The 27,793-nt window shown below is 41.4% G+C and overlaps 1 protein-coding gene across 2 annotated transcripts; it reads right to left on the reverse strand.

Annotated features, from left to right (window-relative positions):
- Nucleotides 1-72: 72 nt before the first annotated feature.
- On the reverse strand, nucleotides 73-27,447 carry LOC139314152 (chemokine-like protein TAFA-5). Of its 2 annotated transcripts, XM_070939695.1 has the most exons (4): nucleotides 26,814-27,447; nucleotides 16,513-16,665; nucleotides 13,748-13,875; nucleotides 73-1,328 (listed from the first exon to the last, which is right to left on the reverse strand). In XM_070939695.1, exons 1-4 carry the CDS (start codon nucleotides 26,908-26,910, stop codon nucleotides 1,320-1,322), a joined length of 387 nt encoding a protein of 128 aa, XP_070795796.1. In that variant the 5' UTR covers nucleotides 26,911-27,447; the 3' UTR covers nucleotides 73-1,319. The 2 variants fall into 2 exon arrangements, with proteins under 2 accessions (XP_070795796.1, XP_070795795.1); XM_070939694.1 differs by lacking the exon at nucleotides 13,748-13,875.
- Between the last annotated feature and the right edge of the window lie 346 nt (nucleotides 27,448-27,793).

A 27,793-nucleotide genomic window follows, 5' to 3' on the forward strand; every position in this document is an offset into this window, starting at 1 on the left:
TTTGACATCACAAATTGTGGAAATTTATTACACAGGAAAAAGTTCTTGAAACAAAAGATTCAATTTACACTGTAACGAAAAATAAGATTGGCATGAGAATGAATCCAAGACTTTTCATATTTACATATGGGCGTGCACAAGCAATGCGGAGTTGTTTTTATAGAACTAATTTTCAAGTCATTGATCACTATGATCTAGTAGTCTCCAGAGTCTTTTAATTATTTTTAGGACCCAGGGGTTGAGGGATGGGGCTGAGCCTGGAAGAAAAAGTTCTACTTGGATCTGTGTATTTTTCTCTGAACTGTCAATCACAACTGGGCTTTACCAATATCCATGCTGATAATGGTAGATTATGACAGCCATTAATCTATAGTTCTTGTTCATAATGATACTAAATTTATAGTGGGAGAAATTGCTACTTGGGTACAATTTTGATTTTGATCCCTATATACAGTAATATGTCTTTAAGGGATCAATGTTCCATGAAATACCATAATCAAGAAGAAATCTACTTTAGGTGCCTTTTTTCAGTCTATGACTTACAAAAACAAGTGGCTCAGAAATTCTCAATCGGTGATGGGGCTGATACCATGAGAAAGGGGACTTAATTAAGATGTTAAGACACAAATGGGGGAAGATTGCGATTCGATACATTTTTGTCCAGGCTTTTTTAACCTGGTTATTTCATTTTACTCCTTTATGAAGAGTGCCTTGTATGGAATATGGCCAGTCCTTTTAATGAATACTTCCCTCTATACCCACAGCAGTGAAGATCCAATTGTAAATCGTTTAGCACCATCTCATCTTCTTGGGATCAGAGGAGGAGAAACAACGGAAAGGAAGAGGTCCAAGAGAATGTTTTTTTTATATAGCGTAGCATCCCAGACATTTAGCAAGTATCTCAGTCTGTTACACCCATATGTCTCAAAGAGGCCATCATTCCTCCAGAGCTGAAAGGCCTGTTGATTCCTGGGTACCAAGATGCAAATCTTCTGTTGACATGGGAGGAAATAAAGTCTACCGAAAAGTGCATTTCAAGTCAAAAATACACAACATAAACTATAAATAGATATATTTGCTTTGGGGAGAGGGAAGAAAAGTTAATTTCATACATACAACACAAAGATGCTTGTTTCAGTAGCCTCTGCATCCAATGTGCCGGCACAAGAGGAAATACAGATGAGATGGGCCCTGATTTGTAGGGATGAACCCATACTGAGAAAGTGGATTGTCCCATTTTTCATGATGAGGTGACCTCTGAACTTTGCCCATCAGCACACAGGAAGTGGAGGAGGTGCTCTTACAGTATTCTGTTGATGTCAAGAAACCTGGGGAAAGAAACCATACAGAGGATGGATAGTTATATATCGTAATTGGAACTGAGGAAAAGATACCAAAACTGAGAATGACAATGATTTTCAAACCTGAAAATGTTTTCAGCACTTTAAATTGAAAAAAAGATATCTTGATCTACATGGATATTTTCTGCTAAGTAAGCACATCACATACATGGTTTTGTAAAAGATTAGTCTTTCAACCCAGGGCAGTGTCCAATTTTAGCTCAAAGGTTTATTTGGTAGACCAAGGTTCTGTTATCCCAGGATCAGCAAGATATGCAGGAATGGACTGTACCAAAATGACGCTGGCAATAAATGTGTTACAACAGAAACCTACTTCTGACTTCCTATGGCATTCCTTGCTGGTTTTTACTCCTCTGGCACCTTGCAAAGTCTAACAGGTCCATCAGAAACATAAAACATCTTTTGCTTATGAATCCCAGTAGTGCAGCATTACACTGAACTTAGACAGATAAATGTTGCTTAGACCTACTCTGCCTTTAAAAAATTATTAGGTTTTTCTTCCTTGTCCACTTTCATCCACGGTCAAAGTTTTACCAAACTTTTTCTTCAAAGACTTATCTGATCCATCTTTATGTTTTTTGCATCTCAAGCTTTCTTAAGGGAATTGTGAGGCTTCCTAACATGGAAGTGAAAGACAAATAGGGAGATTTACAACAAGCAAAATCTCCTATGCCAGTAAATCTCAAATGTTATGAATGGGGTGATATGAAGTACCTTTCACTGTATGATTACTTAGCGCACTTAAAATGTGTTCTATGTGATAATAAGCAGTGAAAAAAATAGGGCATATTAGTTACACGTATGCGGTCACTGTCCCTGTCATCTAAATATGTTCTTATTCTGACCCTCTCGCTGTTAGAAATAACGATAAAAATAAGGCACCTTAATTTGAATATGTAAGCAAAAATGCCATGCAGAATGCCATGGTGTAAAACAGAAAATTTCCTCACTTTCTAAGGGGGGGAAATTCATACCCGAGGGCATGACATATATAATATCCATGTCTATGATGTGACAGCTTGTGAAAGGTATACTATTTATACCACTGTTTCTTAACCGTGGCAACTTGAAGTCCAGACATCTTCAAGTTGCCAAGTTTGAGAAACACTGATTTACACAATTCTGAAGCTGGACTCTTGGTGTATTAAGTTTCTTCTGGGTTTAATATGCCTACTTCGCACTGAGCCCCCATCTCTCCAAGGTCCCAATCACCCTGTCCCCATTTCAGTGTGTCTAATGGAGCCTGGTTCTGCCCCTACACACCTGGGAGGGCAGCAAAAGAAAAAAAATGTTTAAGAGTGAAAATATAGGTTCTCCCCGGGAGGAAAAAGCATTATTTGGCCATGATATAGAATAGATGCATACAGAAGTGGAACGGTGTAATAGCAATAGCACTTAGACTTATACACCGCTTCACAGTGCTTTATAGCCCTCTCTAAGTGGTTTACAGAGTTAAGCAGAGCATATTGCCCCAACAATCTGGGTCCTCATTTTACCAACCTCGGAAGGATGGAAGGCTGAATCAACCGTGAGCCTAGTGAGATTCGAACTACCAAATTGCAGGCAGCCGGCAGTCAGCAGAAGTAGCCTGCAGTACTGCCTTCTAACCACTGCGCCACCGAGGTTCATTTATAATTATAGGCACATTGCCCCACAATAGATGCTGAAGCTTGATAGCCACTCTGTCAACCCTACTTCAAAAATGGACAAAAGGAGAGAATTCAGATTCCCATCCATAAATTTGAGAAAATATTGTTTATGAAAGAATTGGAATTTCCCCTTTATAAAGCTAAAGGTTCCCCTCCCCTATGTGCTAGTTGTTCCCGACTCTAGGGGGTGATGCTCATCTCCATTTCAAAGCCGAAGAGTCAGTGCTGTCCGAAGATGTCTCTGTGGTCGTGTGGCCGGCATGACTAAATGCCAAAGGCGCATGGAACGCTGTTACCTTCCCATCAAATGTGGTCCCTATTTTTCTACTTGCATTTTTTACGTGCTTTCGAACTGCTAGGTTGGCAGAAACTGGGACAAGTAATGGGAGCTCATCTGGTTACGTGGCACTAGGGATTTGAACCGCTGAACTGCCGACCTTTCGATCGACAAGCTCAGCGTCTTAGCCACTGAGCCACCGCGTCCCTTTATACTTTTTGCCCTTTATACTCAGAAAGAAAAGGTGCAGAATGGGAATACACTTATTCCATCTTTACCTAATTAGCTTGCAGTTCTCTGTCTAAGGCTCGCCAACAGGCACTCCCCTGTCAAGGGATGGATTATTCAAATTGGAATTATAATCCTTTAAAATTTGTCTGTCTACGTTCTCTTTGGGACTGGAGAACATATGAGCTGGGAGGTCTACAATGGGAATGATAATAGTTCTATTCCTGTAGCAGGTAGTTCTTAAAATAAGTACAGCTAGTCCTTGACTTATAACAGTTCATTTAGCAACCATTCAAAGTTACAACTGCACTGAAAAAAGTGACTTATGACTATTTTTCATACTTATGACCATTGCAGCATCTCCATGGTCACATAATCAAAATTGAGATACTTGGCAACTGACTCATATTTATGACGGTTGCAGAGACTCGGGGTCATGTGGCCTCCTTTTGCAACCTTCTGACAAATAAAGTCAATGGAGAAGCCAGATTCATTTACTAACTGTGTTACTAATTTAACAACTGCAGTGATTCACTTTACAACTGGGGGAAGAAAAGTCGTAAAATGGGACAAAACTCAACAAATGAGCAATAGAAATTTTGGGCTCAATTGTGGTCATAAGTCGAGGACCAGCTGTATGAAAAAGAAAGGAGGGAGGGAGGGAGGGAGGGAGGGAGGGAGGAAGGAAGGAAGGAAGGAAGGTAGGTAGGTTGGTTGGTTCATTTTAGAGTTTACCAGAAAATTCTCCACTACTGAAAGGTTCTTCAGCCTTTCAACAGTTCCATTTTGAAAACTTTTCAAAGCCATTCTCTATTAAATGTTCTGCTTTACAAATTCAGTTAATAACAATGATGGTGTCCAAAGATTGCATTGTTACCATGATACTGGGTGGGAGAGAAGAGATGCTAAGGAAAAATGCTGCCCCTGCCTCTGCTGATTGTACATAAATGATTCAGGAGCAAAAAATGTACAAACTCCACACTGTCAACTAGCTTGTATGAATATTTAATAATGCAAAATATAGCTGGGGTGATCAGGCAGATTTGCCAAATCTGTGATGGAGTTTGATAAATATGGATGAATCTTCTTTCTTTCCCATCAACCCGTTCCCCACCCCCACCTCCAATGCCCAAAGTGGATTTATCTTCCAGAAACAGTCAGAAAATTGCATGCAGAGAAGTCTCAATGCGTGGATGTGACAGTGGTATTGGGAAGAAAGGCTTAGATTTGTTAGGCACTAGGGAACCTTGGAATAAGCTGAGCCAGCACAAATGGGACAAGTGCCACTTGAACTACAGTGAGACAAGAAAATAGTAGCGTGGTTTTCAAACCGATTTTGGAGAGAGAGAGAGAGAGCAGAGGACAAAACAGTATGACAGTAAATCCATCATGTGCAGCTGCCCTTCCATTTGTTTATGTTAGTATGAAGTGTCCAGGGGCTCAATTCTGTTTGAGATTTGCACAAATAGAAAGAGATTTCAGCCTTCCCATTTTACAACTGCAATCCCTCTATTAAAATACATATTAAAAACCCAGCTCCAATTGATGCCAATGGAGAAAGAATGGTTTATTTTTTAAAAAAAACTAGCTCCAGGGAGGAACTACAAAACAAATGGGTGGATGGACAGACTGCAGCTCCCACTCCATATGCTATTAGGACTGAGCCCCCAAATTCTTGCAGCATTATAAACAAGCAAACAGATGGGCAGCTACATGTTACATATTTGATTTATGTAAGAATTCAGCAGAACCTCATTTAGGGTGTGATTTTTCTGAAGACTAATACTGGGGATATTTCAAGGCTTGAATTGCAAACAAACAGAACTTGACAATGAGTATACAGGCGGAATAAAAGAGCAACCATTTAAAGGGACATTAAAATTGTAGTGCAACATTTCTAAAGAATTCTAGATCTGGAAAAATATCTATTTTTATGAAGGATAAAGTCAGATCTCTCCTGAGTTGTAATCAATTCTTGATGACATCGCAGACACAACCACACAATAATCTTGGCAATAATATGAAGATGACTTGACACTGGATTCTTCTTGGATTTATTTGGATTTCCCAGGCCAGCATTGTCATAATGATACAAAATGAGACCTATATAATAAATAGTCTTAGAATATAAATACTGCCATTATGTATTTGCATCCCTTTGCATGTCACAAAAGTCACTGCTTTGGGATGGATTGTCATCTAAATAGTGTAAACCAAATATATAAGTTATGGGGTTATATGATAACCTGATTACATTTCATGTTCTTCCCCTCCTCTGGATACCTACTGGCCTAGAGGCCTAAGATTTCCTGCTTATTTCTCATCCAGGTACTATTTGGGTCCAAGCCTACTTTACTTTTCAAAACCTACCAAGCTAAGAGCTGTCTTCTTCATCCTGATGCCCTGCAGATGTGTTGGTATTGCAAAAAATCTCGAGAAGTTTTATTTATTTATTTATTGGTTCAATTTATATGCCGCCCTTCTCTGGAGATTCAGGGTGGTTTACATTGCATTAAGGAATAGCCTTCATACTTTTGTATATACCTGCTTAGCAGGGCTTTCGCCCCCCCCCCCCCCCAAGCGGTGTTCTTTTTTATACAAAGTCAGCTTATTGCCCCCACAATCCGGGTCCTCATTTTACCTACCTCGAAAGGATGGGAGGCTGAGTCAACCTTGAGCCTGGTGAGATTTGAACTTGCAGTAATTGCAGGCAGCTGGTGTTACTTAACAGCACTTTAGTCTGCTGCGCCACCAAGGTTCTTTTGGTTGGGAAATGTTTCTTCATGAGGTGCTCCTTGAGTTTGGTTGTTTTCTTGCAGATGTTTCATTACCCAAACTAGTAATATCATCAGTACTAATGATGTTACCTAGTTTGGGTAATGAAACAACTGCAAGACAAACAAACAAACAACCTTGCTCACTGAGCAAGGACCCCTCATTTCAACCTTGAGCTACAAATATTCTCCTTTATTGGTAAAACATATGGGCATCAAATGCTTCACAAAGTTTCCTAAATTGTTCTACATAATCTCAACTGATAGAAATGTTCTGTTTAAAAAGTATACTTGTATATTATTACTGTAATTTCCCTGATTAAAAATCGAAGGGGGGCATGAAATGATAAAACCAAACAAAAGAAAATGAAGTTAGGTAAAAGATAAAAATGTAATGTTAAACCTGACTCAAAAGGTATAGGTATTCATTCAAACTGTGACATTCCTAGACAGAATAAGTAACTATGCCTTAGAAGAGTTACCCATGGAAGTGCCTGAGGTCAGGTAACTGAATTTGACACACAGCTTAAAAATAAGAGGACTAAAATTAAGTTGAAGAAGAGAGGTAATTTCAACAAGAAGTTGCTTAAAACTGTGATAATACAAACTATTTCCACAAAAGGGAAAGGTGGCTAATAGAAAAAGTGACAGGGATTAACAAGTCCATGACAATGCCAACATAATTGATGAGCACAGTCAAGTCAACTCTGAAGGACGATACCGTTTCCTTTAAAAATAAACCTTATCCAATTAAAGAAAGGGAAAAAAAACACCAGGAAAAACAAATTTAAGTTGGGTATAAAACCAGTAAAACAACACAAAATTATTCAACAACAAGGGAGACTCTAAGAAGGATTGGGAGGCCAGACGAGTCATTAGATAAGGCTGTCTGGGAAGGTTTACTGGAGGATGGAGAGATTGCAGAGAAGCTAAATGGCTTTGCTATTAAGGCTTCATGACAGGTGTTGGATAGAGATTTTTTGAGCCATTTTTGAGGCAGAGTTTTTAAAGAACTAAGTCAAAAAGAAGTGACTACAGCTGATGGTCAGAACTAGAGCCAACTGTTAAAAACCAGGTATGTGCATCCAAATTACATTTTTCAAATCATTTTAACAGCAATAATATGTTCACAAAGATTGGTCAAGTCCCAAATTCAAGGAACCTACCATCTAAGTAGTAACACAAAGAAACAAATGAGGAGGAGGGGAAGAGAAACAGAAGTTATTCTGTATATAATAATGTAATACTGTGTAAGAAAATATCAGAGTTGGAAGGGACTTTGGAGGTCTTCTATTCCAATGCCCCACTCAAGCAGGAAACCGTATACCAGCGATGGCTAACCTTTTCCGGACCAAGTGCCCAAAGCGCGCACCCGAACCCCCAAAATGCAATGCATGCACGCCCAAGTGCATATGCCCTGCCCCCTGCCCATGTGTGTGCCAGGGGTGGGTTCTGTGGTTCTACCGGTTCTGTGGGCGTGGCTTATTTTGTGGGCATGGCTTGATGGTCATGTGACAATTATTTAGGATTTAGCAGAGGTACTGGTCTACCAGGCTTTTAACTGCCTGCAGAGCTGTACCGATCTACCCATTTATTTTTTGCAGGCACTGATCTACTCATGTATTTTTGCAGGCACTGATCTACTCATGTATTTTTGCAGGCACCGGTCTACTCATTTGTTTTCTTTTAACACTGATCAGCTGTAGGGTGGCCCTTTGAAGCCCCGCGCAAGAGTTTAAACAGTTTTTTTCCCTCTAGCCATCAGCTGGGACTCAGGAGGTAGCAATAGATTGGGGGCGGGGCCAAATAAAAGGTAAGAATAATGCGAGAGGTGGGGGGCATGGGGGGTGGGCACAGGGGGCGCAGAACCGGTTCGGTAACGTCATATCGTCACCGCTACCAGCTCGGGAGAACCGGGCCGAACCAGGAGGAACCCACCATTGGTGTGTGCCCCCCCCATGCACCCCCCCCATGAATGCGTGGCAGAGACCTGAAGAGTAGCTGGCCGGTCAGCGCATGTGCAGTAGAGCTGAACTGGGGTGATGGCTCACATGCTGTCAGAGAGGGCACTGTGTGCCAAATCTGGCACATGCGCCATAGGTTTGCCATCACGGCCCTAAACCATTTCAGACAAATGGTTGCCTAATGTCTTCTTACAAAATCTCCAGTGTTGGAGTAACCACACATCTGGAAGCAAGCTATTGCACTGATTAATTGTTCTGTCAGGAAATTTCTCCTTAGTTCTAGGTTATGTGTTATGTGTTGTTATGTCAATTTAAAATCAATAATGTGTTGTTATTTCAATTACATACATTTAGGCTTTAGCAAAAAATATAGCACTGGAGATCCCCAAATGTTTCCTATACACCAAAGCATTCAGCAATGCCATTCAGTTGTGCATCTTTCCATTTTTCCACCCATGCCATTGTATGCAACCATATAATACATATGGAAGGAGAAAATCTATTTCAGCAGGGGCTTCCATGTTCATTGGCAGTTCTGTGTCAAATGAGATCCCCAAAATACTTTGAACAAGTTGCACAGTAGCAGAATATGACAATGTTGAGAAAATTTGCACCTGGTGGAATGTATTTCAGTGCAGCTATTACAGGCACAGGAGCTCTTTGGCAACTAGTCTTGGCAGCCCAATGTCTAATGCAATGCATGAGTGAGCAGCACGAGCCTGTTGGACTTAATGATAGTCGTCAACACTCCCCCACCCCCGAAACATCATTTATTCTCCTCTAGTTATAGCTCTTAGTACATCTTTCTTTCAGAAGATAATTTCTGGAACTCCAGCGCCCCACAAGTCTCACTCACTCTATAGTCTACCAGCTGTTCCTGGTCTGAGCAATCAGATGGGGAGATGTTCAGCTTCAGGGCTTCTAACTGGCACTTCCTTCCTCTCCTTTTCTTCTTCCTTGGTTCACTCCTGATTGTAATGGCTAATTTCAGTTTAGGTTTATTTTAAAACAGTCTTTGTCAATCTGGCATTCTCCAAAAAAGGACTGAATTACAAATCCCATTTCCCACAGGTTTCTAACCCTGCTAGCTGGAGGTGATAGAACCTGTAGTCCAATGCACCTAGAACAAATATTGCTGCTCTGGAAATAGCCCCACCCAACGTTTACTTGAAAAGAAAATGAGCCCAACTTTTCTTCTTTATCACACTTATGGTGTACCATAATATAAAAGTAACATAACATATAACATAACATAATGTAACATCGCACCATATCACACCACATCATACCACACCACACATCACAACATGTCACAACTATAAATGAAATTGTGTGAAGGTGCGGCTGTCAGCACACACTGAACCATAGAGAATAATGAAAGTATTGGACAAGATTTCCAGGGATCTAAGACCTCATTCAGACGTTAAGCTTGCTAGGGGATTTTGGGCTACTCACTGTCATTCAGTTTAATATTTCATAGAAGGAGGTAGAAACTGCTTATATAAGCTTCATCTCCTTGGAGGGTAGGCAGGATATGAATAGTGATAATAATCTTAGTTTGTATTAAAACGGTAATAGTGCCACTACCCTAATTCCCCAGATTTCTAAGGATTTGGTTTTCTGCAGCCTTTCCATATTATATTTCCCATTCAGCTCTAAATTTCAACAGTGCTTCTAGCTACTTAAATAGGATACAAAGGTAAGTTGCCTTCAAGCCAAGCTCAACACTGGGCGATTTCATGGACACATCATCCATGTACCGGTAATTTTGTTGGCAGTGACAGAGAAAGCAATCTCTTGCCTTCTTCTGGAGTGCTCTTCGTATTCCCAGGCTATTGCATGGTCCTTGTATTTCTTGGGAGTACCCCATCCATTTATTAACCAAGCTTGACCCTGCTTCACTTCTAATCCTACAAAAGGTTGACCAGATGCTTACACCTGCTGAGGAAAATACAAGACGCACCTCTTAAGAAATTTCCTAGGTAGAGTCAGCCTGTTTTTAAAAGCTGTGAATTTGAGGCAGATAGACAATTTTCATTTTAGGAATGGAAAGCCTCCCCAGTCCCCACCATCTGTAAGATCAGACAGGGTAGCTGAACCTAAAAGTGCATGGAGATAAAGACATATCCACAAACTCGGTTGTTAGGGAACCACTGTATGGGGGTGGGCGATTGCTGTAGTCCTCCTTCAGTGGGCTTCCCACAGATAATAGATTCATTTCTATGGAACAGTCTAAATGTGACTTTTTTTATTGGACTATCCATCCATTCCCTTCCCTTCTCTCCACCTATGGCTTCCTTCCTTCCTTTCTCTTTCAGTTGCTTCTTCTTTTCCTCCCTCCTGTTCCTACACTTTGTTTGCCCCCATCTGTGTCCCCTCCCTCCCTTTCCCCAGCAACTCAAGCAACCATTTGGCTTTTTATCTTGGGGCTGATGGTCAGCTTCCTGATGAGTCACTCTATTTTAGGCCAAACAAATGTCCTGAGGTGGTTGGGATTGTAAAATGCCTTGAGAAGAGCTTGGCAGGAAAGAGTAACAGCACAGTGTAGAGGAAAGTGCTTTAAAACATTTGCAAACATGGATACAACAGTGCCAGACTGTGAGGAAGACATTTTCCTTAGGACTTCAAAAAAAGTGCTGTTATTTGCTCCAGATAAAGCCATCACTACTTGCACTGAAGGTGACTGGAGTCAATAATGAGGCATCCTTATTTATGCCAACACTGGGCTGCAGCATTCTCAGTGCTGCTTAGCAGAGACCCAAGGCAATAATCCAGGACATTCAATTGCACTATTTTCCTCTCATGTTGCAAAGACAGGCCCAGTGCCAGGGTGGGCGAGCTTTCTCATTCCCTCTGCACCACAGAGCTCTGCTTAAGATTCATCCAAATCCCGTTCTACCTGTCTCAGCACCAGCCCCTTTTAGGAGGGCCCTTGGAGGGTGCAGTCCCTGATGTGCTTGCAGCGAACTCCACAAAATGTAGGTCTCTGCATGGGTGTGAGATTAATAGCTGGCAAAGTCCTGGATGGTTCATGTGCAAACTCTATTAACAAGGCTAATTCCCCTCAGGCAGCAGGGGGTAGGCCAATGCCTCCCTGCATGCCCAGATAAACTGGAGAAAATACCTGCTGAAATTTCGTGTCAGGCTTGCTTTGCTTTGTGGCATGCCTCTTCCCCTCCCCAACTCTGAGGGGACAGGAAGCAACCCCTCCCAAATGTTCTGCATGCTGAATGCATGCTGATAATATTCAGTCACATTTCCATCCAAGTCTATCTCCATTTGCATTCTTTCCGGCATTCTCCTGTGAATTATATGAATCTTAAAAACCGAACTGGGAAGAAAAAGAGAGAGAGACAGAGACAGAGACACATGGCCAAACAGAATCCGTTGCTGATATTTTGCTTTTGGACTGTGGAATCTGAACTTGCACTGTTCAATACAAAGGCATGCAGATATCTGCCCTAGGGCATCTAAAATACAGGTGGCCCTTGCTTAATGACCACTCATCCAATTTAGCCACTAGCAAGGTTCAGACTTGCCAGTATGCTGAACAAATGGTACTTATGAGTAGTCTTTGGAGTTCCGGCTGCTACAGTATTCCTGTGGCCACGCGATTATGGCCTGGGGGCTTGGCACCCGACTCATAATTACGATGTTGCAGTGTCTCGTAGTCATGTAGTTGCCATTTGTGACCTTCTTTGCCAGCTTCCAACAAGCAAAATCAATGGAGAAGCTGGCAGGAGGCTACAAATGGCGACCATATGACACCCTCACTTAGTGACCTTCAGTGATTCACTTAATGATGGCAACTAGGACTTCTGGAATTTCCAGTGCTAAGTAGTTCAGTCATGTGGCATCACATTTTACAATCATGTTGCTCAGTGAAAGCAATTCTGATCCTCTTTGCCCTTTTTAACTGAAGACTACTTATAGAAGAAAAAACTCTTTCAAGTCAAAAAACCCTTCCTCCTTGGTATCTATTTGGGCATGTCCAAGTTGTTTTCTTGACAATATTACTAGCCAATTGGGCAACTATTTACACAATAATCCATTTCTGGATTCCCACCAAGCACTCTTTTTCAATGGCTTCAGCGGGAGAAGGAATGTATTTAATTGTTAAGCAACTGGTGGAATAAAAAGATCTTTAGAGCGCGGCGGAAGGTGCGCAGATCCGGGATCCTCCATATCTCCGGGGGGAGCTCGTTCCAGATAGTAGGTGCCCCCACAGAGAAGGCTCTCCCCCTGGGGGCCGCCAGTCGACATTGTTTGGCCGGCGGCACCCGGAGGAGCCCCTCTCTATGAGAGCGTACCGGCCGGTGGGAGGCTATTGGTGGTAGTAGGCAGTCCCGCAAGTACCCAGGTCCTGAGCCATGGAGCGCTTTAAAGGTGGTAACCAAAACCTTGAAGCGCACTTTGCTTAGTTTTTGGAAGATCAACAAAAGCCAGCAACCAGCTTTTATTTCTAGCTTCACTAATCAGGAATAGGAGCAAATAGTGACACAAATTTTTTTAAAAAATCTGCATAGAGAATTAAGAAAAAGGGGACCTCTGAGGATAGCATTTTGTGATTACTAACAGCCAATTGGGCAACTATTTACACAATAATCCATTTCTGGATTCCCACCAAGCACTCTTTTTCAATGGCTTCAGTGGGAGAAGGAATGTATTTAATTGTTAAGCAACTGAGAAAATGGAATCTCTTCTTATTCACAATGTACCTCAAACTATGCTGAGGAATAACTCCAAGTCGAGATAGGCACCCCCTTCCCAGAGAAATGGATCATTCATTTCTAGGCCAGAGAACATCTGTGAAAGCTTGACCTCCCCTCTCCCTCACTCTACATAGAAAGGGCTAAAGAGTCATCTCTGTCTTCCCCCCAGACTTTCTGAGATTTGCCTTTGAGGTTTCTAAGATCTGCACATAATGCAGATCCAGTTCCTAGTAGTACAAATGCAGATTCTTGCATGAATTTATTTATTTATTAGATTTTTTATCCCACCTTTTTAATTGATAAGTAACTTAAGGTGTCAAACATACTGTATCCCCTCCTCCCCCTATTTTCCCCACAATAGCAATCGTATAAGGTGGGTTGAGAGAGAGTGATTGTCCCAAAGTCACCCAGGCAGCTCTCAGGTCTAAGGTGGTACTAGAACTCACCGTCTCCTGGTTTCTAGCCTGGTGCCTTAGGTGCGATTTAGACTTCTGTGCCAATGCGTGTCAGGGAATGTATTCTTCTGATATTTGTCCACTGCTAGTATTACACTTACACTGTCATGGGCCTGGATAACCTCTTACTCTTTGTCATCTAGTAGCTGCCCAAAATTTTGTAGCACGTATCTGGGAGCCTTAGCCTAAAACAATCCCTAAACAAATTTGTTTCTTCACTCTATAAGGCACACACAACATATTTCCATCTACCTGCAGTACACAATTTTCTGCCCTTCTTTGGCTATTTGCTGGCTGGGATGAAGGAAGTCAGGGCAGGTTACTTACCGTGACTGTTTTTATTCGTCCCAGTTGCCTAGTACAACTCCAGCCAGAACGATTGATTAATAAAGTGCATTGCTCCCCTTCAGCACAGGGCTCCATCCCACACCACTGTTTATTAACAATGATCTGGGCTGCCGGACACCAGCAGGGAAGTCAAAGAAGAAGGAAACATTGAAGGTGAGGAAGGGAAAGAAAAGAGAGGAAAGAAAATTAGGCACACATTTAACAGAATTATCAATAAAAACATGAGACTTAAAGCCTTGGCATTCATTTTACAGTGCAAACTTCCAGTTAAGCCAAACTGAGATGTCTAGGAATTGTAGTCTGAAAACATTTGGATGACCTCAAATTTGGGGAAGCTCTCATCCTTCCAAATGAGACTCTCTGGTCCCTGCAATAAGCTGCCCTCCCCCGCTCCACTTCTGAGAAGGGATCTCCTAGGATGGAGCTAGAATGAACAGAGAGTTAAGACTGCAGGGCTCTGAGCACCAACTCTCCAGAACAGAATGGATTCGTGTTAGATCACTTGGAATTCTGCTGTGGATTTATTTATTTTTTTGCCATTGAGAAAAATGTTTCAAAAGAGAGGCCAACCGTACTGAGAAAAAACAGAAGCTGTGAAATGGGAAAAAAGCAGTGTGGAGGAGCACTGTAAGGGGTTAAATGCAGAGCTGCAGAACAGGGATTACATCTATGGTGCTTTCTGCTGCAACTCCTTCAAAAATGAAATAACCACCACCTGTAGGCTCAGAATAGCCTCACGTTCACCATACATATTCACCCACTCACAGGCCCCGTATATTTCTCCCCCCCCCCTGCTCCCCACATAGCAACACTAGGGAGCATGTTACTGTTGCACAACCACAGCACGTAGCAACACAAGATAACAGATGCCTGTATTCCAAAACCTCAGGAAAGCATCCTGCAAGGCCTGGAAAAGAGCTTTTTGCCATCACACATTCAAGTCAGTAATGCTGGCTAACCACCAGCAGAGAGCAACTTTTGATCTCTCCAGGGCTACATCTTCCAGGAATAAAAAGTTGGGGAGAGGGGCGGTGTGCCAATGGCCGAGGAAGCCAAAGCAAGCAGATTTAAGAGTGAGACTGGCTAATTCTTTCACTGCTTCTTTTATCTCTGATGAGTGGAAGAAGGCAGAGTAGATGTTTTTGGTCCAAAGTCAGGGTGGGCCAAAGGCTTTGGAAATTAAGCTGCAAGGGACTCGATAGTAAGTCAAGAGCCACATGTGGCTTTAGCAGCTCAGGTTGTTGACTTTTGATTTAGGCAGTGGCTGGGTCTTCTGCAATCACATGTATTTCTTTAATGCTCCACAACACATTGATTCAGAAGAAGCAGAGTTCTGCTTGTTCAGGAAGGAAGGAGGGAGAAAGTGCTCTACAACCATCTGAAAAATATTCCCTGGAAATTCTCCAGATTAGTAAGAGGGGAAATGGAGGGGACCTCAGGGGAAAGGGGACCAAACCGAGGTTGCCTTTCTATCAGAAACAGGACCCCTTCCACTCATGGAAAAGCTACTGGAAATCACAATCCAGCTGCTCCGTTCAGCTATTATGGTCATAGTCATAGCACAGAATCTATACTCTCTCACATATCCACATTCACACCCACACATATTCCAGTCTTGTTTGTGCATCCAAAAATAGAGAGAAGAGCTGCCCCCTTTGACCTCACTCAGAGGAGGTTGACCTGCTGAAGATTTTCACAGATAAAACAGACAGGATCTGCAGGGGGAAACCTTTATGGGTCTGCTTGCAAATACACTGCTGTCCACACCCAGAAGCCCTAATTCTTGCTCACATGGGACACACAGAGATTTCCCAGTGCCCACCAACTCCAGATATCATGAGGCTGGAGGTCCCTATTCTGAACACATTGGTAGTGTTTCAAAAATCAGGAATCCCCCTTCAGATGAACACCAACCCCTAAACAGGCATTAGTGAACTACCTACAGTGATGGACTGATCAAAAATAAGTTCTGATGGATCTCCTCAGTGGGAGAGAGAGGTGTTGCAACAAGAATGTAAAGTAACTCTGCATCAGGCAAAAATCTCATAAATGAACAGTGTTACATGCCAGTTGATTTTCTTGAATTGTAATGTAATTCCAGAGGGGAAAAATCTGTATTTTTTTTTTTTTTTGCATGCACTTAGTCTGGGAGTTTGCTGTTAAATCTCGTTAAACACTGCCTGATTTCTTTTTTTAATAGAATGATCTAATAACACAAACAGAAATCTGTCTCTGCCAACATCAATTTGTCTATTGTTGGACAAATAGTAACAGTGTTATAAATGATTAAGGGCAATCGTTTGGTTCCAAACATGTCCAAACACTGGCAAAGGAGGAGTTTTTATGGGTCCATTTTAGTAAGTGCCTTGATCAAATCCAAAGGCAGGGTACCAATTCCTTCAAAAGGTCACAGAAGACAAATGCCTCATCTCTTGTGTTGATTAATGATGACAAAACAACCCCCCACCCGGATTTGTTGTTGTTGTTGTTGTTGTTGTTGTTGTTGTTGTTGTTTTTCCCTTGAGTTACACTAACAAAACTCAATAATTTTCTAAACTTTTAATTTCTGGGAACGCCCCTTTAGCTTTAGCTCACAATGCAGCCTCTGGAATGGAAAAGCCATCACCCTCATGGGTCCCTGCAATGTTTCTCAGCCATTTGTATGAAACCGCTGGTCGTCATGGGCCAGTTTGATGGATCTTTGGTGCAATCAAACAAGAGTGAAGGCAGCCTTGCTTTCTTACCATCTACACAGGCAGGTTTCGCTTTCGTTGTTCCAGCAACTTGTCCTCTTCGACAGGCACACCGTGCTGTCTGTCGGGCAATCATCCTTTTGGGATGGCTCATATCTCTATCCAGGGCTGTGATCTCACATGTCCCAACCTCCAGCTCCTTTCCTATTGGAATAAAAGACACACACAAAAAAGCAAGAAAATAATGCAGCCTATTTATCAGAAAAGGAAATCAGGAGCTTGGACCCTGGGTCCTAAGCTAAAGAGAGTCCCTGTGGTGGCAACAGCTCTAATTTGTACAGGTGCCTCAGAAAAAGATGGCAGGCAATCAATTCAATTGAGTAGAAGCAAATAGTTTTTGAATCTAACAGATGGGAGTCCAACAAAATCAGTTTTGCAGACATGATGAGCAAGTACGCTAATTGACTATGCAAAACTGTATCAACATCTTCTATGTAACTTCTGCTAAAGGATAATGTTGTGTACATTCATACAAATTCACAGACCACATATGGGCGTACAAATTCAGCCCTTTCTCCTGTAACACATTGGCATCCAGATATGCCTACGGATAACTCTTGCAATATCACCAACAGAACTGCTGTGTTGTATTTCTTTTATTGGCTGGGAGGATATGATTATTTCTAAGGTGCTGGGAGTTTCGTATGCTCCCACATTGGAAAACGTGAACCCATTCAAGCTTGGCTTGCTGGCTAACCTAATAAACTCTCCTAGCCAAACAAGAGGAAATTCCAAAGCCTTTAATCTGCACTACAGTGTTATGATTCATGCTGCAAGCTTTATTTATTTATATATTAAGATCATGTCTTTGGTCTTCCTTTGCAAGGTCAAGGCAACATAGATACTTCTCTTCCAATTTTATCCTCATTTTAAAAAGTCTAGGTGATAGTTGCCATATAAGAATTGAAGCATTTCAATCTTAGTTTAATACCCTAGCTGTATCATCATCTTTGGATATGACAGAGAATACTGAAGCATTTTCCACTTCTTGTCTTAGAGCCACAGAGACTGAATTTTAAAGAAATATTAGTTTACCATCATTGCACAGCCCACATTCTGTTTAAGCATTCATAAATCCAAGTTATGGTTTGCTTGCCAAATAACCCAAAAAAGGTTGTATTCACACAACCAATTAAATCATAAGCTACGTTATGCTTTGCACACCATAATAGTGGAATCACACCATTCGTTATACCAAAACTAAAGAAACATTTTGCAACTTAAGTGTGTGATATGAGAAACGGACTAGAATCCAGATCTTCAGTTAGAAAACCACTTTCAGCATAATGACCTTTTATCTTTCTTTCCTTTCTCCACCCAAGGAAGTCCATGATAGAACTGAGCAATGACAAAGCTACCTTGTGTTAATATTCATATTTTTCCATATTGATTTCTTCCTTGTATAACAGGTTGGCCAGATATTGCTTCTTAAATTATTGACTCCCTAGACTCGCCTTCTGGATTAAAAAAAGAAGAAAAAAATCACATGGATTTGTTCCACAACTATAGGCATTCTTGCTAATGGGCTGCTATTAACTGCTGTTTAGGCACAAACACGGAGTTTTCCTTCCTGCAAACGTTACCCAATTTGACTAATAATCTATTCTGGACTATTTTGGTAATCTGTCTGAATTCCTGCCATATTTTGGCATAAGTGATGGGTTTCCAATATTCTTACTACCAATTCGCGGGCCATCCGCACATGCGCCCGGCCTTACGCGCATGTGCTTTGCTCACACGTGCATGCGCCTGGCCTCAAAAACATGGCTAAATAGAACGGTATTACATCCGGGCAGGTGGGCGGGCCTGGGTGTGTGCTCGCAGTTGGCGCTACTGGTTCACCTGAATCTGTCCGAACCAGCTGAATACCACCTCTCTTTAGCATGCTCTAAATATAAAATATTTGAAGTATATGCATACTGTATTTATAATCCTACCATTTTAAATAGGTTCAACCCCTTATCTGTTTCCTTGCTTCCCTTATTTAGGTGAGTAGCAACAGTTTCTCATTTCTTCAGTTCTTCTTCTTCTTCTTCAATGGCATTTTTATAAAGGAAACATACGAGATCACTTCTATTTATACAGGCATATACGGCAGCCTTTCCATATTTTTTTGAATTGTAATATACACGTTCAATCTCTGGCTTGCTCACTCTCCTAGAGCGAGTTATTTGTTATCTGAATAAGTAGATCAGAGAGGCTAAGGCATTTCTATTAGAACTACATTTGCTGGATGTGATTTACCGTGCTACCCGTTCTTTTATTATTTTTGCTACATGTGATGACTTAGGTCCTGATCCTCTCCGACTGTTTTGCGCTACTGGTGTCATAAAGGCATATATTCATCATCTCTTGGGCTTTCCCATGCAACAAGGATCCATACCCTCCAGCATCAGCCTGTTGAACTGCCTGCCTGGGTTGTTCTTGTGAGGGAATTCCTGTAATCCAGCCTTGCGAAGAGAATGAGGGGATGGATATGGGGTGAACCACGGTTGCATGTAATTGTCCAATGGAGCCTGTGCTCAGGGACTTTAGCCCATCAAACCCCAGTGCTCTTCTTGCAGAATCCTTCAAAAACCTGGTTTTAAAGGGCTATATGTGAAGGGTGAATCAGATTTGGGTGCTATCTACTAACTTGCAGGCAATTTGAATATGGTGCAGGCACACACAGCTTTCTCTATATCTTTCTGGTTTTGTATCTGAAGTCAGACACATGGCCATTTAGAATAGAGTAGGGTAGGGTAGGGTAGGGTAGGGTAGGGTAGGGTAGGGTAGGATAGGATAGGATAGTTGGAAGGGACCTTGGAGGTCTTCTAGTCCAAACCCATGCTTAGGTAGGAAACCCTATAGCTATGATGGTGAACCTATGGCATGCATGCCTGAAGTGGCATGTGGAGCTATGTCGCCTGGCATGTGCAGTGTTGCCCATTCTTCTTTGGGGTTTCTGGCGTGCATGTACATGTGACGATCACCTGGCCTTTGTGCTTGCATCAATGCCGGAAACCGGAAGAGCTGGTCTTCCATTTTCCAGTGTAAGCATGTGTGCTGGCCAGCTGATCAGCGCATGTGCAGCAGTAATCTGAAGACTTGAGAGCCGGTGCACATGTGTGCATCAGAAACAGGAAGTAAATTTTCCAGTGTGTGCTCACCAGCTAATCGGCATGCACATGCGCAGCAATAACCTGAAGACTTGCCGGCAGTAACCTGAAGAAACCGCAAGTACATTCTCCAGTGCATGCACGCCCCTGGGCAACTCCTATTCCTGGTCTCGGCCCTGACGAGCGTGTGCGCACTCCCTTTTCGGCACTTGGCACCAAAAAGGTTCACCATCACTGCCCTATAGCATTTCAGACACATGGTTATCCAATCTCTTCTTTAAAACATCCAGTCTTGAAGCATTTACAACTTCTAGAGGCAAGTTGTTCAACTGATTAATTGTTCTAACTTAGGTCAGGGGAGAGGAATCTTTTAAGGGCAAAGCAATGTATTGGGGGCTATACAGGTAGAGAGGAATGTTCAGTTTGGGACAATAACAGCGTGTGGGGCTAACAACTTCACCCTCAACCCTCCTCCCTCAACCATCCTCATGCATTTTGTCTCTTGTGTAATTTCTTTCCCATGCTGTGCGCAACAGGCAAAGGCCATCCTCCGTGCAATGCTGACTGGAGAAGTTTTAATTCTGCTCTTCATCATATTCTCCTTCTTCCAGCTGATAACTGATTAGCTGGATTATGGGCAAAAACAGGTGGGGCTGCTTCCTGGGGCTTTACAGTCCATTTCAAGAGCCACTTTGACCTCTGTACAGCTTGCCAACTTCAAGTTTCCAAATTATGATTTAACTTATGACTACCAGATCTTTAATGACCTTCACAACAATAACCTTACTAGCAAGAATTCCTCCAGATGTTTTAGACGGACAGGAATGCTGAAAAATATTGTATCCATACATAGCAGTTGTTCACTCTGACAGCTTTTTAAGGAATGCTATAAAATGCCCAATTCATGGATCAAATATCATTCAACAAATGGAAAATAAGCCCCTAACTCTTCATGATCTGCCCATGTTCTAAGGGCCTGAGATATATTTGTATAGCGCAGTAGACTAAAAAGAGCTACTCTGCAAAAGCTTAGCAAGAAAACGTATCTATATGGACTAGTTTCTTCAACAAGAACACTGTTGAAACCAAAGTTGGGAGAAAACTGCAAACATTCTATTTCAGTGGTGGAGGTGTGCAGGCTAAGTTGAGAAAAAACTGCTATCCCAAAGCCTTAAAGAACCATAGCCAGCCAACACCAAAAATCGTGGGCTCTGTTTTCAATATTCTTAAAAATACTGAACAGAAAAAGTATGAACTGCTCTTCTCAATATTTTTATTTTTTTTAAAAAAGAATGTATCAAGCAGTTTATTTCTGGGCTGCGTACAAACACTCAGTTGAGTGGTTTTTCCCCTAATACCGTTTTCTACAATACTTGTGCAGACACTTCAAGGAACACTACTTCATTCTAGTTCACTAAAGGCCATGTAAAGTACCTGAAGAAAAATGCATTTGTGATTACACCTTTCTACCTACTCCTTGCCTATAAGTAGATATTATAGAAGAGTTGTACCCTTTGAAGCAATTCAGAAAGCAGAGAGGGATGAGGCTAAATCAAAATGAACACAGAATGAAGAACTGAGAACAAAGAAATTTTTGAAAAATATTGATTAAAAAAGGTAAATGCTTCCATTACTTTAATTGACTATCTAAAGAATGAACAAAGTACAGTATATTAAGGGATAACTACATTCATGCACAATTTTTAACCGATGACCACCAGATTTGGGCTGTAACAATCAGGATGACCTCTAGAAGGCAGCAAAGAGATACATTGAGCTGTAACTCTTTCCTGCCATCAACTGGATATTTGCAACCAAGATACAGTAGTCCCAAACCACACCAAGCAAACCCATTTAGAAAGATCTTCCACCACCTGATATCCTTCAGAAGTGTTGGTCTACAAAGTCTACCATCCTTATACAATATTTTTTTTAATGATGGGCGCTATAGCTCAATATTGTTACAAGGACTGCTTCTGAGTGGAACAGGCAGGCAGACTTAAAAGATTAACAGTTCTTGTAAACATGAGATGGGCTGAAGTTTAAGTAAAGTCAAATTAATGGATAATTTGCAATGATGTTTTTGATTTACAATTATTTAATTAACAGAAACCCAAACAGAGCCAGTTTGGAGTAGTGGTTAAGACACTGGGCTAGAGATTGGGAGTTCTACTCCCACTTTAGGCACAAAGCCAACTGGGTGACTTTGGGCCACTTTTTCTCAACCACAGGTAGGAGGCAATAGAAATCAATTTCCAAAAACTTTGCAAGGAAACTGCAATAACTTTTCCAGATAGTCACCAGGAGTCAACACTGATTTAAAGGCACACACGTATACCCAAACCTGTTACTCCTAAATTAGATTACAAGCATCTATAATTATAGCCTTTCAGATGCTGACTTGTATATAAACATCATCCCAATGTGAGCCAGAAGATATCAGGCTCCGCCTGCCTGCTGAACGATCATTTTGCAATTTGCTTGGCCTTGCCAATATTATGCTCCTGGCTCTGGTTGGTCTATGCCCCAAGATACTAGTAAAAAGATAAAGCATACCCTACAAAACTGAAGCCTTTCCTCTGCTGCATCTGATCTAATCAAGCCAGAGCATTGGAAGAGACTAGACACTTCAAGTGAGCCCAACTTGTATAATTCCAAGGATAATTTGTTTCTCATTTAGAACAGACATTAAAATTTTGCATGTCTGCAGTTCATGTCTCATACCTGCAGAGTCATAAAGTGTTCCCAAAAGTAGTTAGCTGTTTTGGTCTCGGAACGCCCCACAAATCTAATAAAGGAGTAACAACAGTGCTCCACTTTGCAAAGGCTAAAGAAAGGAGGGATATGTTTTCTGACAAATATCATTTTTTGAATTCTATCATTTTTCTGTTCTCTGCTAGGATTTAGTTTTCTTTTTGTAAGTGATCTATCTCTTCCTCTACCATACCACTCTCTCCATTTTTCAAATTATCAAGGTAATCAACAGCTTCCAATACTTTCACCTGCTGAATTTTGTACTAACATGGCAAATTCTCATCCTATTAACTCTGGAACAATTATAATACCTTTTAAATATTTTGACAAAAGCAGACAGTCAAATACAGTTTTGGACTTGTATATATTTCAGATTTAATTCAAATATTTCTCCTCATGTTATCATAATTTCTACTTTTGCTTAATATTGAAGGCTTAATATATATTATTATATTATATATGATTATATTACATTAACATGAAATATCTACGTAGGTTGTTATGTAGAACAAAAGTACCAGCCATTTTTTTTTGCATGTACAAATTTATGTACATTTCACATGTTACTAAAATCTGAATCTGAAGTCAATGTACATTTTGTAGTGCAATTAACGCAAACTTAAACGTTTTATTTAAAAATCTGACAGATTTCAAACTCTGAACTTATTCAAATTGATAAAAATGAGGGGTGAGGTGATTATAGTACAGGTGAAATACAAAAAGGTGTTGTACTTAACTGGACAAAATATTATCGTTTTAAGAGAAAGCTGATCAGAACTCCTGCAGAAGAAGAGAAACAATTAGAAGCAAGGTAGAGAATTTCTGTGGAATCTTTATGGCTAAATTAGCTTTTAATTAAGCAAATGTAGAGGCCAAACCGTAACAAAGTTACTCATTAAGGTGCTGCAGTATTATAATAAATGTGTTGTGCTCTTTAGAATGCCACAAGGCTGTCTGTGGTTAAAATTTCATCTCTATTGGTTTTTTTAAAAAAAGGCTATTAGTAAGTTTTTTAAAAATCACAGCATCATACCTACTATGCTCAAATTGTTAGGCTTTTCTTAGCAACCAGCATAGTATACTCACATATTCATTATCTATATATCCATGAGACAGTAAATGTCACAGATTTAAAATGTTTGGCTTTGCAGAGTGTTGGAGCTATGTTGTTATTGAACAATATAGCATTGACTTTTCCCTGCCACAAAACTATAACAATGAAGTGCAAGTAATTTGCACCTTGGCTGCTTTGCAGATTGCCCAGTGAAGGAAGCTATACAGCAAACAACCTTGTGACTTATAAGTGATTTAGGGGTTCTGGCAAAGTGGCAAGCAAGTTGGCACTGCCTTGAATCTTGCATGCCCGAGGCTAGCTTTGAACTCATAACTATGGTTTGATTGGATAAGCTCTCATCTTTTGAATCATTGCATAAATATTTAGCTACAGTTGTTAAACTGTGACATAATTAATGGATCAACACAGATTTGCAAATCTCCCACATCCTTGTTTGCAAGAGGCCCCCGTTTCTGGGCTCTCAATGGGACATTTATGCTGACTGCAATCTTTATAGGTTTCTGCGGAAGTAAACATCAGCTCAAGATTTCTTCTGCAGTTGCTGAGGCTGGCAGGACTGTTACACAGTGTAGAGCTGGGAGAAAGAAAGAAGGAAGCCCAGAAACAAATCAATTGCTTAACAGGGCTTGTGCTTGCTACCCAATAGGGTTTTTCTTCTTCTCTCTGCCCCTCATACATACATATAAGAAATAAAAAATAGAAAAGCTGGTTACTATCATATTCCTGACTTGTTCTGATTATCTGCTCCTTTCCCCATAACGTCATATGCTAGAAATTCTCTGCAGCCAGTCACTAGACAAAGGATAGATCAGAGGACTGAATGCATTATACTGGCTTTCTCCAACTCAATGACCTCCAATTTTGGCCATTTGTAGTTGGAGTGGATGAATCTTACTGTTCAAGAGCAACTGGAGGACACCACATTAGGGTGAAGTATGTCAGTATGTTTGTGAAAAAAGAGTAAACACTGAAAGATGAAGACTTTGTCGGAGAACAAAAAATCCCTTCTCCACATATTAATGAGATACGTGCATATGGGTATTTTAAACTAGACACTTTAAACTTAAATGTAAAGTCAACCCTTTGTTTATTGCACCCTTCCCAATCTGCCTCTCCTGGATGGGTTGAGACTTCAAGGGTCAAGAATTCCAGCCAGATTGTGCTGGCTAAGTATTCTGGGAAGTGTAGTCTCAAGGCATCCAAGGGCCAGGTTACAAAAGAGCGGACTACCCTATTGTGAAACAGAATTCAAATTTATAACATTGAGTCTCATATTAAATCTCATAGTGACTTGGAGGGAGTTACATATGCACTGTAGTAACAAATAGAGATACTGATAAAATGATAATTTCAAACTTAAAATCTCAAACTAGTAAACAGAATTAGACCCTTACCTTGGAATGTAAGAAACTACCTTATACTACCTTAGACCATTATTCATCACATGAAACATTGCTGATATTAATTAACAGCAGCTTATCAGGCAGAGATGTTTCCCCATCCATTTTCCATTATTTGAGCCAAGCCTACTTTGACCCTACAATCGAAATATCAATGGAGGTGGGATTCATGGCTTAACATGTAGCAGGACCTGGGGGTCACAGAACCTTACATCACAATTTTCAACTGCACAGAGATGTTTCCTGGCAAAATAAATGAATAAATAAAAAATACCATGGTTCAAGGCATGCTAAATTTGAAGCAGAAAGAAAGTAGGAGTCAGGAAGAGAAATTGGCAACTCTCAAAGCCAAAACAATGAGAAAACCATTTTGGCTAGACAGAGATGGGGTTTTTTTTTACTCATGGCTGCCTGTCTGCTATGATAGTAAAGCCTGGTCTAATTTTTAAGATTTCTAATTTGCAGATTCCCAAACTCAACTAGTCACATGGTCCTTAGATATATAGTCCTGGCCACATCATCCATAAACCAACACTTTGGGAGTAAAACCCTTCCATAGACACTAAACCTTGATCAAGCACAAGCAAGGTCTCTGAGGATAACCTTTATTTCTGTGAGAGCCTAAGCATCAAGCGATTCAAACTGTAAAGTTTGTCTAAATGTCAAGGGATTCAAAAGAGCCTAAAGAGAAACCCACTTTTTATATTTCTACAGCATCATACACATAAATATGCCTGAAATGTTGTAAGCAATAAAAGCACCATGAATTTACTGCAAAAATGGTGGCAGGAAATTTAGTCTGATTCAGGGAAAACACAAATCCACAAATTTAGATTAGACATGCCTCATCTTTGGCCTTCAATCATAGGAGCTTCCCTTTCTGTGCTCCTTGAAAGTTTCCCTTTTTATGATTGTGTATCTGATTGAGCTATTTTTGGTTTTTCGAAGCTAGAACAGTTATTTTCACCTCTCCCTTGCTTATTGCTCCTTCAAGTTCAAAGCCTTTCTAGATCTAAAATCTATGTTCCTTAGATCTTCTGCCAGGCCACAGATAAACTGAGTCCATGAGTATTTAGTTGGAAGCCCCAATATCCATATATCTACTGCCATCATTCTCTTTATCCCAATACCAATAGGAAAAACCTGTGGGAAATAAAATAATTGATTTTCCTTTGAAATTTAAATAGTAAAATGGCCCAGTAAAAGGTCTGGGATCACTGGAAGGTGATGTCACCAGACTGTTGCTCCTTGACTCCCTAAAACAAACTTTGAATGCAATGGAATGTCATTGGCCAAAACAACCCAGGCAGTTTTCTGAAGCTGGGCAGGTTGATTTGGCTCATCTTAGAATCTGTATTTTTGTTTTGATTTGGTGAAATGGGGTCTTAATGGTTGCCCAAGCTGTTTACCTTAAGATAGTCCTAATGTCATTGTGCCAAAGTGTTAATATTGTAGCTAGTTTGTATTAGCTGAATTTTATTTTCTATCCTTCTTTACTTCTGCTGCCTTGGTAAAAATATCATATCCCTGACATTTTGCCTGGGGTGGGAGCTAAATACGACTTCTGTCTTCCCAGAGTCAAGTACTATTGATATTAAATATACACAGTGCCTTTGTAAAACTAAAGGAATGGGATGATATTTTGCCCCAAGAAAGAGAACAGATCCATAAAATCTATAGCCACATATGATTTTTTGGGTCTCACTCTTGATTTTTAAATATAAAAGGCCTCAATATATAGATTCTTTAGTTATACTTTAAGAGTGCCTGTCCTCTGGTAGGCGAACCGTGACTCAGGGGAGAGGGAGAGAGTTTGCTCCATGATAAGATCCTGGCCTCATCCTGGGCAGTTCCAAGTAAAGCTCTCTGTGCAGGCCTTGGAGGGAAAACAGGTGGAAAGCTCATTTCTGCAAATGCACAAGACAGGATCACAACAGTTGCTGTACCAAACAGCTCTGAACTTACCTTCCTTGGGCAGATGGCAGTACAAGAGCCAGAAGAAAAGGAGACAGCCAAGTATAGCACTTATCCTGGTAGACAGCTCTCTCCAACCGGCCAGCATTCTTATAGAGGTTTCCCCAGATGGGCCACCACCAGGGGCCAAAGGAGGATGCCCCCCACTACCAAGTTCAGGCTTTTTCTAAATCCAGCTATAAGGGGGTGTCTGCCTGGCACAGAGGAGATTCTGCTGTGACTGGAGCACAGCTGCATTCCCTTTCTGGCAGAGCAAAGCTGTAGGTAGCAGCATTAGGCTTTCAAGAGAATGTGCAGGTCCAACTGCAACTTCCCAGAGTAGCCCGGCTGGGTTGTTTAGGATCGGGCGCTTCTCGATCTAGAGTCCAGGGGTACCAGAAGTCTTATTTCTTAACGAGGAAGAGGATCCCTCCCTTTTACATCTTATCCTGAACATCAAGCTCCGCCCTCGCTGTAGCCGAGAAGGATGTTCTTGAAATCCCGATTTGCACCAGTTAATTGCTTGAAAAGTAACCGTGGGGGTTGCAGCTTTGCGGGACCCCGCCCCTTTCCTTGGGACCAGCCAAAGTCCCGGCCGTGCGCAGTTCGATTCTTGACTTATCTATAGCTTTTCAACAACCGCAGATGCCGTTTCTGCTGCTTTTTCCCTTCGCCGTCTGACGCGGTTTGCCAGGCGCAATCTTCGACACCACGATCTCCCCCGCCAGAGCCCACCCGAGAGCTCGACTCCCCGCCTGCTGCACTACTGCCTGCTCGGCCGGCCTTCCTCGGCCGCAGGGGAAAGCTTTCATCCTCGGCTGCGGGGGAAGCCTGGGGAGGAGGGGGGAGGGCAGAGGAGCGGAGCCTGCCAGCAACAAGCTCCCACCCTGCGCACCCTTTGGGCCACACACGATCTCTCCAGCGCCTCCCGGCCGCGCGTGTCGCGTCGCGCCTCTGACTTTGGCTACCTGTGGCAAGCGCTTCTCTTCTTG

This window comes from Pituophis catenifer, unplaced genomic scaffold, assembly GCF_029215685.1.
Source record: "Pituophis catenifer annectens isolate HBS135680 unplaced genomic scaffold, rPitCat1.0.hap2 SCAF_3, whole genome shotgun sequence".
NCBI classification, from domain to species: Eukaryota; Metazoa; Chordata; class Lepidosauria; order Squamata; family Colubridae; genus Pituophis; species Pituophis catenifer.